This window comes from Eulemur rufifrons, chromosome 28 (genome assembly GCF_041146395.1).
Source record: "Eulemur rufifrons isolate Redbay chromosome 28, OSU_ERuf_1, whole genome shotgun sequence".
Classification (NCBI taxonomy): Eukaryota; Metazoa; Chordata; class Mammalia; order Primates; family Lemuridae; genus Eulemur; species Eulemur rufifrons.
The window spans coordinates 58,467,868-58,484,790 of NC_091010.1; the positions used below are offsets into that span (position 1 = coordinate 58,467,868).

Genomic DNA, 16,923 nt, shown 5'->3' on the forward strand with positions numbered 1-16,923 from the left:
TTAATTATGGTGTGTATTGGCATGGATTTCTTTGGGTTTAACCTGTTTGGGGTTTGCTTAGTTTCTTGAATCTGTAGGTTTATGTATTATACAAAATTTAGAAGTATTTGACTATCACTTATTTAAATACTCTTTTAAATCCCACTCTCTTTTTCCTCTTATTCTGAGATTCTGATGATATGAATGTTGTTATGTTGTCTGTTATTGTCCCAAATGTCCTTGAGACTCTGTTCACTTTTTTCCCAGTTTATTTTCTCTGATTTTCAGAATGGATAAGTTTTATTGATCTGTCTTCAAGTTCAGCAGTTCTTTTCTCTGTCGTCTTCCCTCTGCTGTTAAGCCTATTTGTCCGTTTTTTTTATTATAGTTTTTTTCACTCTTTCCCCTCCCCCCCCCGAGAATTTGTAATTGCTTATTGGAGTATTTTTATCATGGCTATTAAACATTCTTATTAGATAATTTCAACATCTGATTTATCAGTCCACCTTTTCTCATTCAAGTTGTGTGATTTTCCTATTCCTGGTATGCAGGTGGTTTTTGATTGTATCTTGATATTTTAGCTTTTATATTGGAAGTCTCTGGGTCTTATGTAGATCTTTTATTTTAGCAGGCAGTCATCTAGTTTGGGTTTAGCATTCAGGTCTTGTGGTGGGATCTCTCTTTCCAGTCTTAGGCCTTGTAGGAAAGGGAAGTGCTTTTCCTGTATGCTTATTATAAGTAGTGTTTGGTGGATCCCTCTTGCTAGTGCTGCTAGAATCTCTTGGTGTTGTCTGTGGGACTCCTTGGGAGCCTACGTGAGTCACGTTTTGTTGCCAGGTTGGGGGTAGGGAAATGCTGGGTCTGAGTAGTCCTCTTCTGTTTAGGGAGGAGGTGTCATGAGACAACCATCTTCTAATACCTAGGGAGTTTGCCTTTCTTTTTACACCTTTCAGAATTATTCTTTGATTGTTTCTTGCACTATCTCTACAGTCTATGGGGAGGAGCAGGAGGAAATCAGTTTACACTATCTTGTCCCACACATTGACTTTTAAACTTTTGATATGTTACTTAATTTTCTAACTTTAAAATTTTCAATTTCCTTAGTTGTAATGAAGTGATAGCAATAATGTACCCCTTAAATGAGATGAGGTAGTTCCTGAGACGTAGTATGTGCTCTATTAGATAATGATGCTGGTGATGTTTGCAGAATAGTTCATCTATGGAAGAATTGTTATTCAGCTTCAATTCCAGCACCTAACCTGACACATATTTAATAAGTGTATGTTGATTAAAGGGATATTAGGCATAGTATATTTACTCAATAATATTAATATTTTGATAGTTTTGGTGATATATGAGTTATATTTTAAAATACTACTTGAAGTTCATAATTTATTTTCTTTCTGTTACAGCGTCAAACACTTGGCTTGTTCCAGACACTAAAGGAGCTATTGTACAAGGTGGATATGGCCATACCAGTGTATATGATGAAATAACAAAGTCCATTTATGTTCATGGAGGCTACAAAGCATTACCAGGCAACAAATATGGATTGGTGGATGATCTTTATAAGTATGAAGTTAACACTAAGACTTGGTGAGTGTACAAAATAACACATTTTCTATGTTGCATCATTGTTGTAAATGATCAGTTTTAAAATGCTTTTTGATCTCATAGAAATACTTACTTTATATGCATTATTTATCTTATAAGTGCAGATATCATGTTCATTTCAGATGAGGAATTTTGTTTACCAGTATAACTTTGAGCTTTGAGCTTTGATATCATCTGTCCTGGAATTTGTTCATTTTGCACTCATATATTTATTGTCATTTGTAAATTTACAAAAGCATTTCTTCAGTTTCATCATCTAACTTCCTGTGAACTGTAAAGCTTGTGATATTTAGGTAGATTTTCATTTTTTGTTATTATAAACAATGCAACATTGCACAACTTGTACTGCTCTTCTCATGCACACGTACAAGAGTTTCTCTGGGTGTATACTTAAAAGTGAAATTGCTGTTTCAGGGTGTATTCACATCCTCAACTTTATTACATGTTGCCGAACTGCTTTTCAAGTTACTATGGTAATGTATACTTCTATCAGCAGGGTATGAGTGTCCCTGATTCTTTGTGTTCTCACAAACACTTGATAATTGTGAGAATTTTTTCTTTTGCCAATGTGATGGGTGTGAATGATACCTTACTGATATTTTAATGTGCATTTTCCTGATTACTATTATGAATAAGAATTTTGTTATGTGTTCATTTGCCACTGTGTTTCCTGTTAAGTGAATTACTTATTCATATCTATCTATATTCTCTTCATATTTGAAATATTAATTTTTAATTTATTGATTTTTTTCTTTAAAGAGATTTTATTTAGCATATTTTCTTTTTCTTTTTTTTTTAAATTTCAGCTATTATGGGGGTACAAAAGTTCAGGTTATATGTATTGCCCATGTCCCGCCCATCCCCCCGAGTCAGAGCTTCAAGCGTGTCCATTCCCCAGACGGTGCGCATCACACTCATCATGTAGTTATAAACCCATCCCCTCCCCCCCACCCCATCCCTCCGAGACAGAACATTCAAGTGTGTCCATTCCCCAGACAGTACACAACACACTCATCATGTAGGTATACACCCATCCCCTCCCCTCACCCGCCACCTCAGTCCGAAACCCAATTGCTGTTATTCCCAAATGTGTACTTAGGTGATGATCAGGGAAACCAATTTGCTGGTGAGTACATGTGGTGCTTATTTTTCCATTCTTGAGATACTTCACTTAATAGAATGGGTTCCAACTCTCTCCAAGATTTTATGGGTAATATAAGTTTTGAAATAGAATTTTTGTTGTACTCATTTCTCTTTGTAAAATCTGGAAAATAACTTTTTTTTTTGTTTGTTTTAAGACACTATACGTTCTTTTAAACTTCTAGCATGAAGTTACTTTTTGTGTTTAAAGGAAAGACACATTTTTCTACGAAATCATGATTTCCTCTACCCATTTCATTTTCAATTATATATGCTAATTTCTATTTTCTTTGATAAAAAAGATGAAATTATAAGACTTTTATTCTTTTGGTGATTTTGTTCATTCTCATTTTAAAAATCTAATAAAATGCAGTTTAATTATTTGTATTTTTATAAATACTAAATACTAAAATAGATGAACAATTTTTTGTATAACTTATAAACTAGTTCTTATTTCCTCTTTAATATTTCTAAATTTTTCTTTTTGACATTTTGTTATGTTAGCAAGAGGAATTGTGGTATAGTGATTAAGGTACTATCAGTCTGCTTCACATATTTTTCATATATTATAAGTATATCATACAAATGGAAAGATAACTTCTGTATGAAGGAAGCAGCATAATTCACAGAAATGATAATGGGTATAGCACATGGAGGAAGAATCTTAACAGGAGTGGATGGATAAGAAAACAGAACTGGGTATTATTTGAATAGAGTCAAAATAAGAGATTTAGTTCTTGCTCACCACTTGAATGAAATTTTCTCAGATATTACACGTTTTTCTACCTGAAAACTTTGTATAGTGAAAGTTTGCATAGAAGAATATAATTACCCACCTTGGCAATTTTAATATGTAAACAACTGACATTGGGTATTTACATCATATGAAAATTTAATTAAATAATTTATAAATTATTTTGAGCACCTCATTACAAATATGTTGTAGATACATATGATGATTTAATATTTTAATCGATCTTGAATTTTTTAAAAAACACTAACTTATGAGTGAGCAGCACTACATTGATTTTTTTTCAGTATCCTTAAAGTTTGTAGCATTCTTAAAGTTTTGATCATTTTTGTTACATTATTTGTCAGGTTTGCTATTCTGTATAGATTATACGTGTTTATTTGTCAAATTTTATACGATTTAAAAATGTCACTATTATGCGTCTATTGTATAGACTGATTTTTTTTTAACCATTTCAGAACTGGTTTCATTTTTTAGAACATGTGATTACATAGATAGGCCACTTTGTTGAAATACTAGGAAATATTTGTTTGGAGGAATTATTCTTTTTCAATGGTGAAATGAATTATTTTGGACTATCTTTCACTGAGAAAAATTAGGAATTTTATCTACTTAAATCATGTGAGAACTATCAAGACAGTGAGGATTTATGAAGATTTAGGAGAGGTATAATGTCAAGGTATGTGAGACTGGTATTTCATGCAGTTTGAAATCCTGAAACCCTTGAAACAGCTAGAAATCCTGAAAACTGCCTGAGAAACTGACCAGTACTTTTGTCAGTCACTATGGAGGAACAAAATTGAATTTCCAGGTGTGCCAAGGAAGAGGAACCTTGGTACATTCTTAAGGGTTGAGTCTGGTTCCTGAAGTTCTAAACTCTACTAATGAGGATTAGCCCACCTTTGAACCATCATAATCTTTTATTAGATTATGATGATCTGCCCATAGCCTAGCTAGATAGCAAAAGTAAAAGTAACTATCATTACACAGCCTCAGATTATTTCTTCTATATATCATATTGCAATATCTGTCATGAGCTAAAGAATAATGTTTAGAAAAAGATAAAATATGAAAAACAACCATTAGAAATACACATATAAAATAATGAAATTTTTTAGACACAAAATTTAAAATAATTATGATTGTATGTTCACAGAATCAAAATTTAAGGTAAAGAATATTAGCAGGGAACCGCAAACTCTTACTAAAGAACCAAATAGAAATTCTAAAACTGAAAAATATGTTAAATGAATTAATAATTCTTTAGGTGGGTTTAACAGCAGATTAGACATAGCTATAGAGGGAATCAGTGAAATGGAAGAGATGTTAGAAGGAAATATCCAGACTGAAGAAATGAAAGACAAAAGGATGAAAAATAAAAGAGAGAAAGAGGTACAAGGGAGATGTGGAAATTGTCTAACACACATGTAATTAATTGGAGTCCTAGAAGGAGAGGAGCGACAGAATAATCTAGAGCACTATTTGAAATGGTAATGAGTGATAAATTTTAAAAAGTTACCAAAAACATCAAGGCACAGATAGAAGAATTTCCATGAGCACTCTGGGGCATAAGTACACATAAACTCACACTTGGAGATATGATAGTAAAACTTATGAAAACTAAAGCATGAAGAGAAAAAATTTAAAGTAGCTACAGAAAAAAAGACATATTCCCTTAAAAGGAGCAGCACTAAAACTGACAACTAATTTCTTAGTTGAAAAAGTATAATCCAGAAAACATAAATGTTTTCAGGGAGCTTAAAGGCAATAATAATCAGGCTAAAATTCTCCACCCAGTGAAATAGCCTTAAAAATGTAAGAAAAATGAGGATATTTTCAGAAAAACAAGAACTAAATTTAACAACAGCAGCCTTTCAATTGAGGAAATACAATTAAAATAAATGCTTTTGAAGTAGAGGAAAAATGATCCCAGATCCTCTATGGAATGTAGAGAAATTAAAGGGATAAATCTAAATGATTATTATAAGAACTATGATAATAGTAGAGGATTGAGCATACACAAAATTTAAATGCGTAGCAATAATGGCACATGAGTCAAGAAGAGTGATAAATGGGTGTTAAAAAGTACTAAAGTCCTTGTATCATGTGGGAATTAATTAAAAAATGTATTAATATTACACATTAATAATAAAGGATTTATGTTGTAATCATTAGGTAACAATTAAAATAATAGTAAAGCACTGGATGTTTAAGAAACTAATAGAAAAATAAGCATAGTAAATAAAATAGTAAATGGTACTTAATGGATCTGGAAGAAGATAAGAAGTGAGTAGAAAAGGAACAAAGAATGATGTGACTAATAGAAAAGAAATAGTAGGTTGATGTATTTCACTCCAAATATATCAATAATTACACTTAATGTAAGGAAATAAATATTTCACTTATACTAAATGTGAGAGATTAAATATTGCAATTAAAAGCCCCAGGTTTTTGGATTGTATATAAAAATAAGACTTAACTATTTGCTGCTTAGAAAAGTGTACAGTAAATATTTAGAAAATTTGAAAGTACAATGATGGAAGGAAGATATATCAGGCAATCACTAAACAAAAGAAGATTGGTATAGTTATATACTAATACCAGACAGATAAGAATTTAAGTCAGGCATCTACCTGGGAAGATATAATTGTTCTGAACTTATATATACCTTATAACACAATGTTAAAACAAAGAAAGAAAAAATTGAAGATTAAAAGAGGACAGATCATAGTCGGATATTTTTAACCCATTTCTCTTGGTACCTGATACCAGGAGACCAAAAGACCCAGTAAGGATGTAAAAGATTTGCACAACACAAGTAACAATTTTGTCTTCTTTGATATCTGAGAACATAGTACCTTATAATTGAAGCATATACATCATTTCCAAGCATAAAGGAACTTTTGCTTGGAAGAATTTACCATATGCTGGGCTTTAATGCAAGTCTCACCAAATATTTGACTGAAATCATACAAATTAATTGACCACAATGAAATGAATACAAAAGTAACTTTTTGGTGATTAACAAAAGTAGTCAAAACAACCTTAATATAGGAATTAATAAACTCTTTAAAAATAATTGGTCAAAGAAATTATACTGAAAATTAGAAAATATTTTCTACTGAATGATGACACATCAAAATGTGTATGATGCAGCTAAGAAGGACATTTATAGCTTTAAGTGCATTCATTAGGAAAGAAAGCCTGAAAATCAGTAGTCTAAGCATCTTCTCAAGAAGTTAGATAAAGCACAGCAGATTAATCCCAAGAAAAAGGCTGGGCACGGTAGCTCACGCCTGTAATCCTAGCACTCTGGGAAGCCGAGGCGGGTGGATTGTTTGAGCTCAGGAGTTCAAGACCAGCCTGAACAAGAGCGAGACCCCGTCTCTACTAAAAATAGAAAGAAATTAGCCAAAACAACTAAAATATATAGAAAATATTAGCCAGGCATGGTGGCGCAAGCCTGTAGTCCCAGCTACTCGGAAGGCTGAGGCAGGAAGATTGCTTGAGCCCAGGAGTTTGAGGTTGCTGTGAGCTAGGCTGACGCCACGGCACTCACTCTAGCCCCGGGCAACAGAGTGAGACTCTGTCTCAAAAAAAAAAAATAAAATAAAATAAAAAAGAAGGTACTATGTATGCAGACAATAAGAAGGCAGCATTCTAGAAGCAGAATCAGATGATTTCTTAAGATCCTTTCCTATTCTTCCTATCGAGATTCCATCATTATTATGAGTTCTTATTATGTCTCAGGGACTGTATTGAATCCTTTATGTTCATTTTCTTATGCTTACTGAGAGCTTTTCCAGACAGTGTGAAAGTTTAAAATGTGGTTGTTCTTTTGAAACTGTAGTATCAACATTTTGTTGTTGGTAAAGTTAAAATGTAACAATAGTAACAATTGTTTATTTGGCACATGTATGTATATACTCTTTTGTGTTAACTCATTAAACCTTCTCAACAACCCTAAAAAAAAAATCCCAAGAAAAGATAAAGAAATAAAGATATGATAAAGGAAAGAAATATTAGATAAGAGCACAAATTAATGAAATAGAGACAAACATATGATAGAGATGATCCAAAAAGACACCCAAAATCAATAAAGTTGGTTGTTTATAAATTGTAATAAAATAAAGACCATTCTTACTGGGGTTAGGTGATGTCTCACTGTGGTTTTGATTTGCATTTCCCTAATGATTAGAGATGTTGAGCATTTTTTATATGTTTGCTGGCCATTATTCTGTCTTCTTTTGAAAAGTTTCTGTTCATGTCTTTTGCTGTGGATTAATAAAATATGGTATATGTATACAATGGAATACTACTCAATTACGAAAAACAATGGTGATCTAGCACCTCTTAATATTTTCCTGGATAGATCTTGAGCCCATCCTTCGAAGTGAGGTATCGAAAGAATGGAAAAACAAGCACCACATGTACTTGCCATCAAATTGGCACTAACTGATCAACACTAAGGTGTTCACACGGTAGTAATATTCATTGGAGGTTGGGGGTATGGGGGTGGGTAAACTCAACAACTAATGGACGTGGTGAACATTGAATGGGGAAAGGGCATGCCTCCAATCCTGGCTTGGGTGAGGCAAAGTCATAGCAGGTAACCAAAATGTTTGTACCCCCATATTATCCTGAAAAAAAAAAATAAAAGCAGCAATAACATGTTAAAAAACTAAAGTGTAATAAAATAGATAAATCATCACCCAGACTAAAAGACAAAGATTATACTTAACCCATATCTCGAATGAAAAGGAATATCACTATAGATTGTATGGACATTAAAAGTTAATAAGCATATGATAAGCAACTATATGACAATAAATTTGAAAAATTAAATAAACCATAACAAATTTCTAGAAAAATAAAACTTACCAGAATTGATACATGAGAGAAAATTGGAATAATCTTATATCAAAGAAATAATTTGTAATTGAAACCCTCTTGGCTTAAAACAAATGAACAAATAAAAACAAAACAAAATAAGCTCCCCAATCCCAGATCACTTCACTGGTGAATTTTCCCATATGTTTAAGAAATAAGTATTTAAGGAAGAAATAACACTAATCTTTCACAAACTTTCAGAAAACAGAAATAATTACCTTGAGATTTATGAGACCAGTATAACCTTTATATAAAAACATGAAAATGATATTACAGGTAAGGAAAATTATAGTGTTATCTTTCATGAACGTTGATGAAAAATATCAGGTGATTCTAGCAATTTATTAAAAGAATAACAGATCATTTGGGTTCATTTTAAGAATATAAGGTTAAAAAATTATAAATCTGGGTAATTAAAACATGAAGATACTTGAGAAGTAATGACCTGTAATTTTCTTAAAAGATGCAGAAAAAAGTTTAGATAAAATTTAACCCATATTTATGAAAAAACTCTGGTGAACTAGGAATAGAAGCAAATTACTTATGTGGTAAAAGGTACAAATAAACAGAAAACCTTTACTATAAACATTATGGTGAAATGCTTTCTCTCTAAGGTTGGGAATGAGAGAAGAGTGCCCACTATTATTCAACATTGTGTTGGAGTTTCCATCCAGTGCAATAAGGCAATTAACATAAAATATAATATAGGTATGTGGATAGTATGTTGCTGCATGTAAGTTGAGTGTAAAAAAATCAATCAAATGTAATTCTGTGTACCAGGAATAATTGAAAAATGATAATTTAAGAGCAATATATATTACCATCAGAAGATCAATAACCTAATGAATAAATCTGATAACATATGTGTAGGATCTTCACACAGAAAACTATAAAATGTGAGAAATTAAAGAAGACCTAAATGAATATCAGACTATATTGTGATAATTGTTTGGAAAAACTGAATATTATAGTAATGCTGATTCTACCCAATTGATCTATAGACTTCATATAATCCCCAGCAAAATTGTGGCAGGTATTTTGCATTTGGAAATTAACATGCTGATTCTAAAATGTATATGAAAATGCAAAGGCCAATCATAGCTAAAACAAATTTTAGAAGAACAAAGCTGAAGGATTTCTGTACCAGATCTCATGACTTATGAAGCTACAATAATTAAGTGTTGTTGCAAAGATAGGGAAATAGACTACTGCAGCAAATGGGAATTCCACAGACAGACCTACATGTTTATGGACACCTAATCTGTATCTATGACAAAGTTGGCCCTAAGAGCAGTTTTTTCAATAAATTATTTTGGGCCACTTGGATGTACAATTGGAAAAAGTGAATATTGAGTCCTCCCTCACATCATCCACAAAAATCAGTTTCAAATCAGTGGTAGATCTAAATGTGGAAGATAAAATAGTAAGTATTCTAATCTAGAAGATAACAGAGGCAGTATCTTCATATCCATGAGTAAAGAAGGATTTCTTAAATAATATTTTAGTAGTATTAATTTTAATAAAGGGAAAATGATAGACTAAACTATATTTACATGTCTACAAATGTCAGTAAGAAGGTGAAAGGCAAGCTACAGTGTGGGAGATCTTTGCAATGCATAAAACCAACTATGTACTCTCCTCATGAAAGTATAGAGTACTGCCAATCAATAAGAAAATGTCAGAAACTCAGTACAAAAATGGACAAGAGACTTGCATAGGTACTTCACAAAAAAAGATATTAAAATTGCCAAACTACACAGTAGAAGGCGCTCAACCTTATTGGTTACCAAAGCAATTTAAATTAAAATCACATTTGTGAGATACCACTACACATTCACTCAAATTGCTAAAGTTTAAAAGACTTCAAGACCAAGTGTATGTAAACTGGTAGAGGCACTCTGTAAAACCTTTTGACAGTATTTGCTAAATTTGAATACACACACACATACAAAGGTAATGTATGTATCCTAGGAACTAGTAATTCTACTTCTAGTTATATAGCCAACAAATGCATATATGTGTGCATTACATTTATATAGAAGAATATTCATGGCAGTGTTATTTGTAATAGTCAATAATTGGAAACAAATGAAATGTCCATTAACAGTTCCAATGGATAAATTAATTGTACATTCATACAGTGGAATGCTATCTCTTCATGAATCTGTAAGTTTAAATCTCACCAAAATAACGTTGACAAAATAAGCTAGATATAAAGGAAAACATAGTGTATGATTTTACTTATATAAAGGTCAGCACCAGAAAAAACTAATCTATGGTCTTAGAAGTTATGATGGATATTGCTTTGGCTAAGAATAATTGGGTAGTTATTTGGATGGGTAACAGGAATGCTTTGGGCATGGTTATGTGTTCACTTTGTGATAATTCATTGAACTATACACTTAAGATTTTTGTACTTCTGGTGTATGTGTTACACTTCACAAAAAATTTACTTAAAAATTGAAATCTGTGTTTGATTTGACTTCTCAGGTTTAATATATGCTAGCATATGATGATAATTTGACATACTAAAAGAAGGTCAATTTTTAATGTATAATTTGCAAAATACATTTTTATTGTCATTGTTATAAAAGGATTGAGACATAACAGTTTAGGATACATCCAAAGTCATTGCTGCTATCCCACTACTTCAGGAATGTTGGGTCTGGTTTCTTTTCATTTAATGAGTAAGAGAAAATATCCTTAATTTATAGGAGTTTCCATTTCTCAGAAGTGATTCCTTTTATATTAGTATGTTTTATTGATTGATATTATTCTTTGCTAAGGGACTTTAACTTTCCTATAATTATTTTGGGTACGAAAGCCATTGTGATCTTGATTTCTTAGCCTTGTTAAACGAGGCATCTCATAATATTCTTTGCATATATGTTTGTGCAATTTACGATAGGAACCTTCATTGTTCTTCTATGTCAAGGTTTCTCTGTGGACATTGAGGCCTCAGATGTTCTTGGTATATTGTTGAGTTCCTCTATTATTGTGTTCCTTTAGCCTGTGAAAAAGGACAGTAAGTTTTAAGACATTAGGAATATATTAAACATTATAATTTACGACTTACAGCTGTAATTATCAACTTGGTATTTTTTACCATTTTTTCAAGTGAAAGAAAAAAGATTTCAATTACATTACTAAAGATATTAAAAAGATAAGTAGTCAATCTAATAATAATGCTTTTGTGGTACTATGTTAATTTTGTACTTTAAAAAAGTCTTTGAAATCACATATATTTAAAAATATTTTCATAATGAGGCTACACTTGGTTGATTATGTGAAATGGTTTCTTGTAGCTTCAATTTGATATAATGTGAGTTATTTTTACAATAAAGTAGTCAAAACTATTTTATTAAATTATTGGGTTTTTGCGATTTCTCTAAAAAAATTGTTGTCAGAGGTTTTGGAAAATGATACAGGACAATTTTATACATATGTTAATAGTTAAGTCACATTTCAGTAAGTACTGATGGACATGCTATTTATCCTTACTTATTTCTCTGCATAATGAGTGTCTGAAATCTTTTCAGTGAAAATTTTGTTGACTCTTTATCAAGTCCTGGGTTTGGAATAATCTTAAGTAATTCTCAGTAAGGGAAATCAATAATTTAAAATTTTTATTGTACATATTTATGTGGGGAATGCTAAAGTACACACATATACACACAAGCACACATGCATATAGTAAAGAAGTAGTATAACAGAGAGAGATTTATTAAAATGAATATAAAATGTTTATATAGGCTTAAAAGACTATTGTCTTTATAAACACCACGATATGTTACAGGATTTGGAATTTTGGAATGTCTGGTTAAAATTCCATGTTGTCAATTTAAATAAGTACTTATCTCTATAGTTTTACTTTTTAAGGTGATTTAAAAATGCATAGCACTTTTTTTTATTTCTCTTTTGTAAATTGGGAAATATTATATATGGACAAAAGACTATATGAAAGCATACATATATAGTTTCAGAACCATAATAAAATGAACACCTTGCCCACCTGAGCTAAGAAGAGGCCATTATAATACCTTAGAAGTCTTCATATGGCCCTCCCTGATGGTGACTCCCTTTATTATCCCCCAGACAGGTAACCATTTTTCTTAATATTGTGCTAATTATTTCCTTGTTTTTCATTGTAGGTTTGTTACCTTCCATATATATATTTGCAAGCAAATCATTTAGTTTTTCTGTTTTTGAATTTTACATGTATTGTTTAACATTATATGCTTTCTTTAGGGATCTTTTTAAAAGTCAACTTTATGTTTTTCAGATATATTTTAATGGGGAGAGGCAAACAATAAAAATGGAAATAAGTAAAATGTATTTTAAATGATAATAAGTTCTATGGAGGAAAAATAAAGCATGGAAAGAGAGTAGGGAGTTTCAGGTTGTTGCGTTTAAAAAGAGTGGCCAGAGAAGACCTCAGTGAGAAAAAATTTGAGTAAAACTTGAAGGAGTTAAGGCAGTGAGCTGTGCAAATATCTGGGAGACAAGTGTTCTAGGAAGAGGGACAGCTTGTGTAAAAGCCTTGGTATGGGAATAGCCTTTTCATTTGGAACAGTAAAGGGGCCAGGATAGCTGAGTGTCTTGGAGTAGCGTGAGGGAAGTGGTAGGAAATGACCTTATAGGAGTAGTAGGGAACCCTATTATGTAGGGTCTTAGAGATCATTAGAAGGCTTTTACTTTGGTATGGGTAGCCACTGAGGATTTTGAGCAGAGGTATGACATGCTCTGACTTAGACTTTTACAGGAGCGCTTTGGCTGCTGTGTTGTGATTATGATGCAAGAGCAAAAGCAGGAAGACAATTTAGGAGGCTGTTTTAATAATTTAATAAAGAGATGATGGTATCCAGGACCAAGGAGGCAATGTGGAGGTGGTGACGATTGGTTAGATTGTATTTTCAAGGTTGAACCAACAAGGATTGGATAAACTAAGGGATTGGATATGGAGTGAATGAGAGAGAGAGAGAACGGTGAAGGATAAAGCAGGGTTTTGGCCTGAAGGCCTGAAAGCATTTGTTGGGGTAATGAATTTTGTGGGAGAAGTAGATTTGGTGTGGGGAAGATTAGAAGCTTGGTTTTAGACACATTTAATTTGAGATGTGTATTACACATCCTAGTGGATATATTAAATAAGAAGTTGGGTATAGGAGTTTCAGGATCTGAACACTCTAATTTTCTGGTTAGAGAGATGAGGAGAAACAATTAGAAAAGGAGACTGAGAATAAACAGTTAATCAGTTAGGAGGAAAACCAGGAGAGTGTGGTGTTCTGGAAGCTAAGAGCATATTTCAAAGGAGAGAGAAATTGTCAAAAGCTGCTAATAGGCAAAGTAATATGAGAATTAAGTAATGATCATGGGCTCTGGAAATCTTGTGTTTTTTGCCGACCTCGACAAGAGAAGTTTCAGTAAATTGGTGGAGTGAAATTCTGATTGGCATGGGTTCAAATAAAGATGAGAGAAGAGGAGTTAGAGGAAAGTACTGACAACTTTTCTGAGGAATTATAAGGAAAAGATAGAAACAGAAACAGGGTAACAAGTGGTAAGGGGTGTAGCACAAGAGAGGTTTTCTTTTTTTTAAGTTTGGAGAAATAGTTATGTTTGTAGGCTAACAGGAAAGATCAAGAATATGTAAAAAATGATGCAAGAAAGAAAGGGAAGAATTTGCCAGAGAAAAACAAGTAGCAATGGGATCTAGTGAACAGTGAAGAAGGCCTTTCTAGAAGGAGCATGAACATTTTATTCACAGGAATGGAGATAAAGGCAGATTAAATATGAATACAAATGAGGGTAAATGGGTAGAAGTGGAGCGAGCTTATGAAAATTCTGATTCTTTTTATTTTCTCAACGAAATAGGAAGTAAAGTCATCAGTTGAGAGTGAGAATGGGGACATTGGAGGTTTGAGGTTTGGAAAGAGAAGATGAAGTATGAAATCATCATTTAGGAGGGAAGAAGAGTGAATGGGTTAGGGAAATGTGGTAGGATAGTTATCCAAATTATTGTTCCTCGTGAGAAACCCTTAATGTGCACTCGTAGTTTTTTTTATATTTTCTATTCTATTGTGGAGGGATATTTGAATTGTTGCCAAGTTTTGTTGTTATGAGCAATTATAACACAAATGCTCTTATTTTGTCTTCTATTGTTTCATATACAAATTTGTCTAAGCTATTTATTTAGTAGTATAAATGCTTGGTCACAGGGAGTATCATACTCAATCTTACTCAGCTATATGCCAATGTCATTTTACTAACTTACACCTCTACCACTGGTAAATGAGAGTTCCCATTTCTGTACAATCTCTCCAATATTTGGTGTTATTTCATTTTTTAAAAATTTTTGCCAATATGAAAAGTATGAAATGACGTCCCATTTTGGTTTTAATTTGCATTTTCTTGATTACAAATGAGATAGAACATATTTTCACGTTTATTGGCCTCCTCTTTGAAATTTTGCTCAGGTATTTCGTGCATTTTGTCATATTTAGTTGTTTGTGTACACTTCTTTTTGAAGTTCATCTTTTATTAGTTTTATATTTTGCAAACATTTTCTTTCCCAATTTGTGAATTGTCTTTCTGCTCCTTTGTATGATGCTTGATGAACAGAACTTCTTAATTTTAATACAGTATAAGTGGTCAATCTTTTCTTTTATGGATTTAGCTTTGTGTCTTGCTTAAATAATACTTTTCCATCTCAGTGTTTTCTATATTGCCCTGAAAATGTTTTATAGTTTTGCCTTTCACATTTAATCTTTAATCCAACTTGATAAGAATCCTATTTTTTTTTTTTTAATGTGGACAACCAGTGCTTCTAGAACCATTTATTGAAAAGTCCATTCCTTTAGTGGTCTGAAATTTTTTGTTAGAATTATTCCTAGGTGATTGGTATTTTGTATACTTTTCTAAATGAAATCTGTATTAGTTTCCTAAGGCTGCCATAACAAATTACCACATAGTTGGTAGCTTAAAACAACGAAAATGTATCCTTTCACAGTAGGAGGCTTAAGTCTGAAATCAGGGTGTGAGTAGGGCCATGCTCTCTCCAAAGGCTCTAGGGAAGAATCCCTCCTTGCCGTTTCCAGCATCTGATAGCTCCAGGGGGGCAATGCAGTTCTTTGATTGTAGCTGCATCATTCTAATCTCAGCCTGTGACTTCACATGGCTTTCTTCCTGTGTGTATATATTTTCATATGGCCTTCTGATAAAGACACCAGTCATTGGATTTAGGGCCTATACTAATCTAGTGTTAGATCGATATGACTTCATTTTAACTTAATTAAAATGTGACCTCATTTTAACTTAACTAATATCATTTGCAAAGACCCCATTTCCAACTAAGATCACATTTTGAAGTCCTGGGTAGACATGAATTTTGGGAAGACACTATTCATTCAACCAGTACAGTATCTTTTGATTGCTTTTTCTCCTTATGACTTGATAGACAGAAAGGAAATTGATTTTATATTACTTTTATGCCCAACAGTTTGTTGTATTTTAGTAATTTATGTGTAGGTGTTTTTTAGTTTTTTTTTTTCATAATAGCTGATAAGATTATGTGCAAATAATGACAGTTTTGTTTCTTCCTTTCTGAGTCTTACAGCTTTATATTTTTCTTATCTTTTCATTTCAGCTACAATTTTTAGTTCAATGCTGAATAGAAGTGGTAATAATAGGCATCTTTATTCCTGAGCTTTAAAAAATTGCTTTCAGTGTTTCTTCAGTGAGAATCATGTTCACTGTGAGTTTTGTAGATATCATTATAAAGAAAGTTCCCTTTTTTTTTCTGGTTTACTAAGGGTTTATAGTATGAATCAATGTTGGATTTTATCAAAGGTTGTTTGGAGAATGATTATTTGATTTTTCTTCTAAACAATTTATTGTGGAAAATTATATTAATTTGGGTTGTTCTTAGCCCAACTTCAGTTAAATCAAACTTAGTCTTAATGTATTACTAATTTTTTGATTTGCTAATATTTTGATAAGGATTTTTACATTTATGTTAATATGTGAGATTTACACATGGTTTTTTTAAAATTATTGATGTCAGCTCTTTGGTATTAAGGTTATATTAGAATCATAAAATGAGTTGGGGAGTAATTCTTTTTTTATTCTGGAACATATGTATAAGATTTAAATTATTTTTCCTATTTTATAATAATAGCCTTTAAGTCAACTAGGTCTGACCTTTTCTTTATATGTAGAATTTTGACTACTGGATTCAATATGATGGTTATAAGAATATTCAGATGTTCTATTTGTTGTTGAGACAATTTTGATAAGATATATTTTAAGGAATTTATCCGTGAAATTGATCTCTTTGGTTAAATTGCTATATAGATGTTCAAAAACTTCTCTTAGAATGTTTTAATATCTGTAGCATCTGTAGTTATGTTCCTTTTAAATTAATTTTTAAACACTTTATTTATCTCTGTCATCCATCTATCTGTATATATATCTACCTACTCATCTATTTTTTTTCCTGGACTAAGAGTGAGTTACTGACAGAATGCCCTCTTAAGCCTAAATATTTTAAAATATAT

At 31.9% G+C, this 16,923-nt stretch overlaps 1 protein-coding gene across 1 annotated transcript in view; it reads left to right on the forward strand.

Moving 5' to 3' along the window:
- The window catches only part of ATRNL1 (attractin like 1), a 563,691-nt gene that overhangs the window by 86,261 nt on the left and 460,507 nt on the right, over nt 1–16,923 (forward strand). The window contains exon 9 of the mRNA XM_069459886.1: nt 1,392–1,575. Within this exon, the coding sequence (XP_069315987.1) occupies nt 1,392–1,575 (184 nt within the window). The remainder of the gene's footprint in view (nt 1–1,391; nt 1,576–16,923) is intronic.